This window comes from Notothenia rossii (genome assembly GCF_949606895.1).
Source record: "Notothenia rossii genome assembly, chromosome: 9".
In the NCBI taxonomy this organism is placed as follows: Eukaryota; Metazoa; Chordata; class Actinopteri; order Perciformes; family Nototheniidae; genus Notothenia; species Notothenia rossii.
The window spans coordinates 80,581,537-80,581,955 of NC_136907.1; the positions used below are offsets into that span (position 1 = coordinate 80,581,537).

Genomic DNA, 419 nt, shown 5'->3' on the forward strand with positions numbered 1-419 from the left:
CCTCCCACACTAACCCTCAACAGAAGAAGAAGAGTTAAGCTCCTCCCACACTAACCCTCAACAGAAGAATAAGAGTTAAGCTCCTCCCACACTAACCCTCTACAGAAGAACAAGAGTTAAGCTCCTCCCACACTAACCCTCAACAGAAGAACAAGAGTTAAGCTCCTCCCACACTAACCCTCAACAGAAGAACGAGAGTTAAGCTCCTCCCACACTAACCCTCTACAGAAGAACAAGAGTTAAGCTCCTCCCACACTAACCCTCAACAGAAGAACAATAGTTAAGCTCCTCCCACACTAACCCTCTACAGAATAACAAGAGTTAAGAGGTGCATCAGAAGGAGGTGCCTCAGAAGGAAGTGCCTCAGAAGGAGGTGCCTCAGAAGGAGGTGCTTCAGAAGGAGGTGCCTCAGAAGGAGG

At 48.2% G+C, this 419-nt stretch overlaps 1 protein-coding gene across 1 annotated transcript in view; it reads right to left on the bottom strand.

The window, feature by feature from the left end:
* Nucleotides 1-280: 280 nt before the first annotated feature.
* The window catches only part of LOC307019995 (CYFIP-related Rac1 interactor B-like), a gene marked incomplete at its 3' end in the record, with an annotated part of 12,721 nt that continues 12,582 nt past the window's right edge, over nucleotides 281-419 (bottom strand). Inside the window, exon 5 of the mRNA XM_079651089.1 lies at nucleotides 281-304. Coding sequence (XP_079507215.1) covers nucleotides 281-304 — 24 coding nt within the window. The remainder of the gene's footprint in view (nucleotides 305-419) is intronic.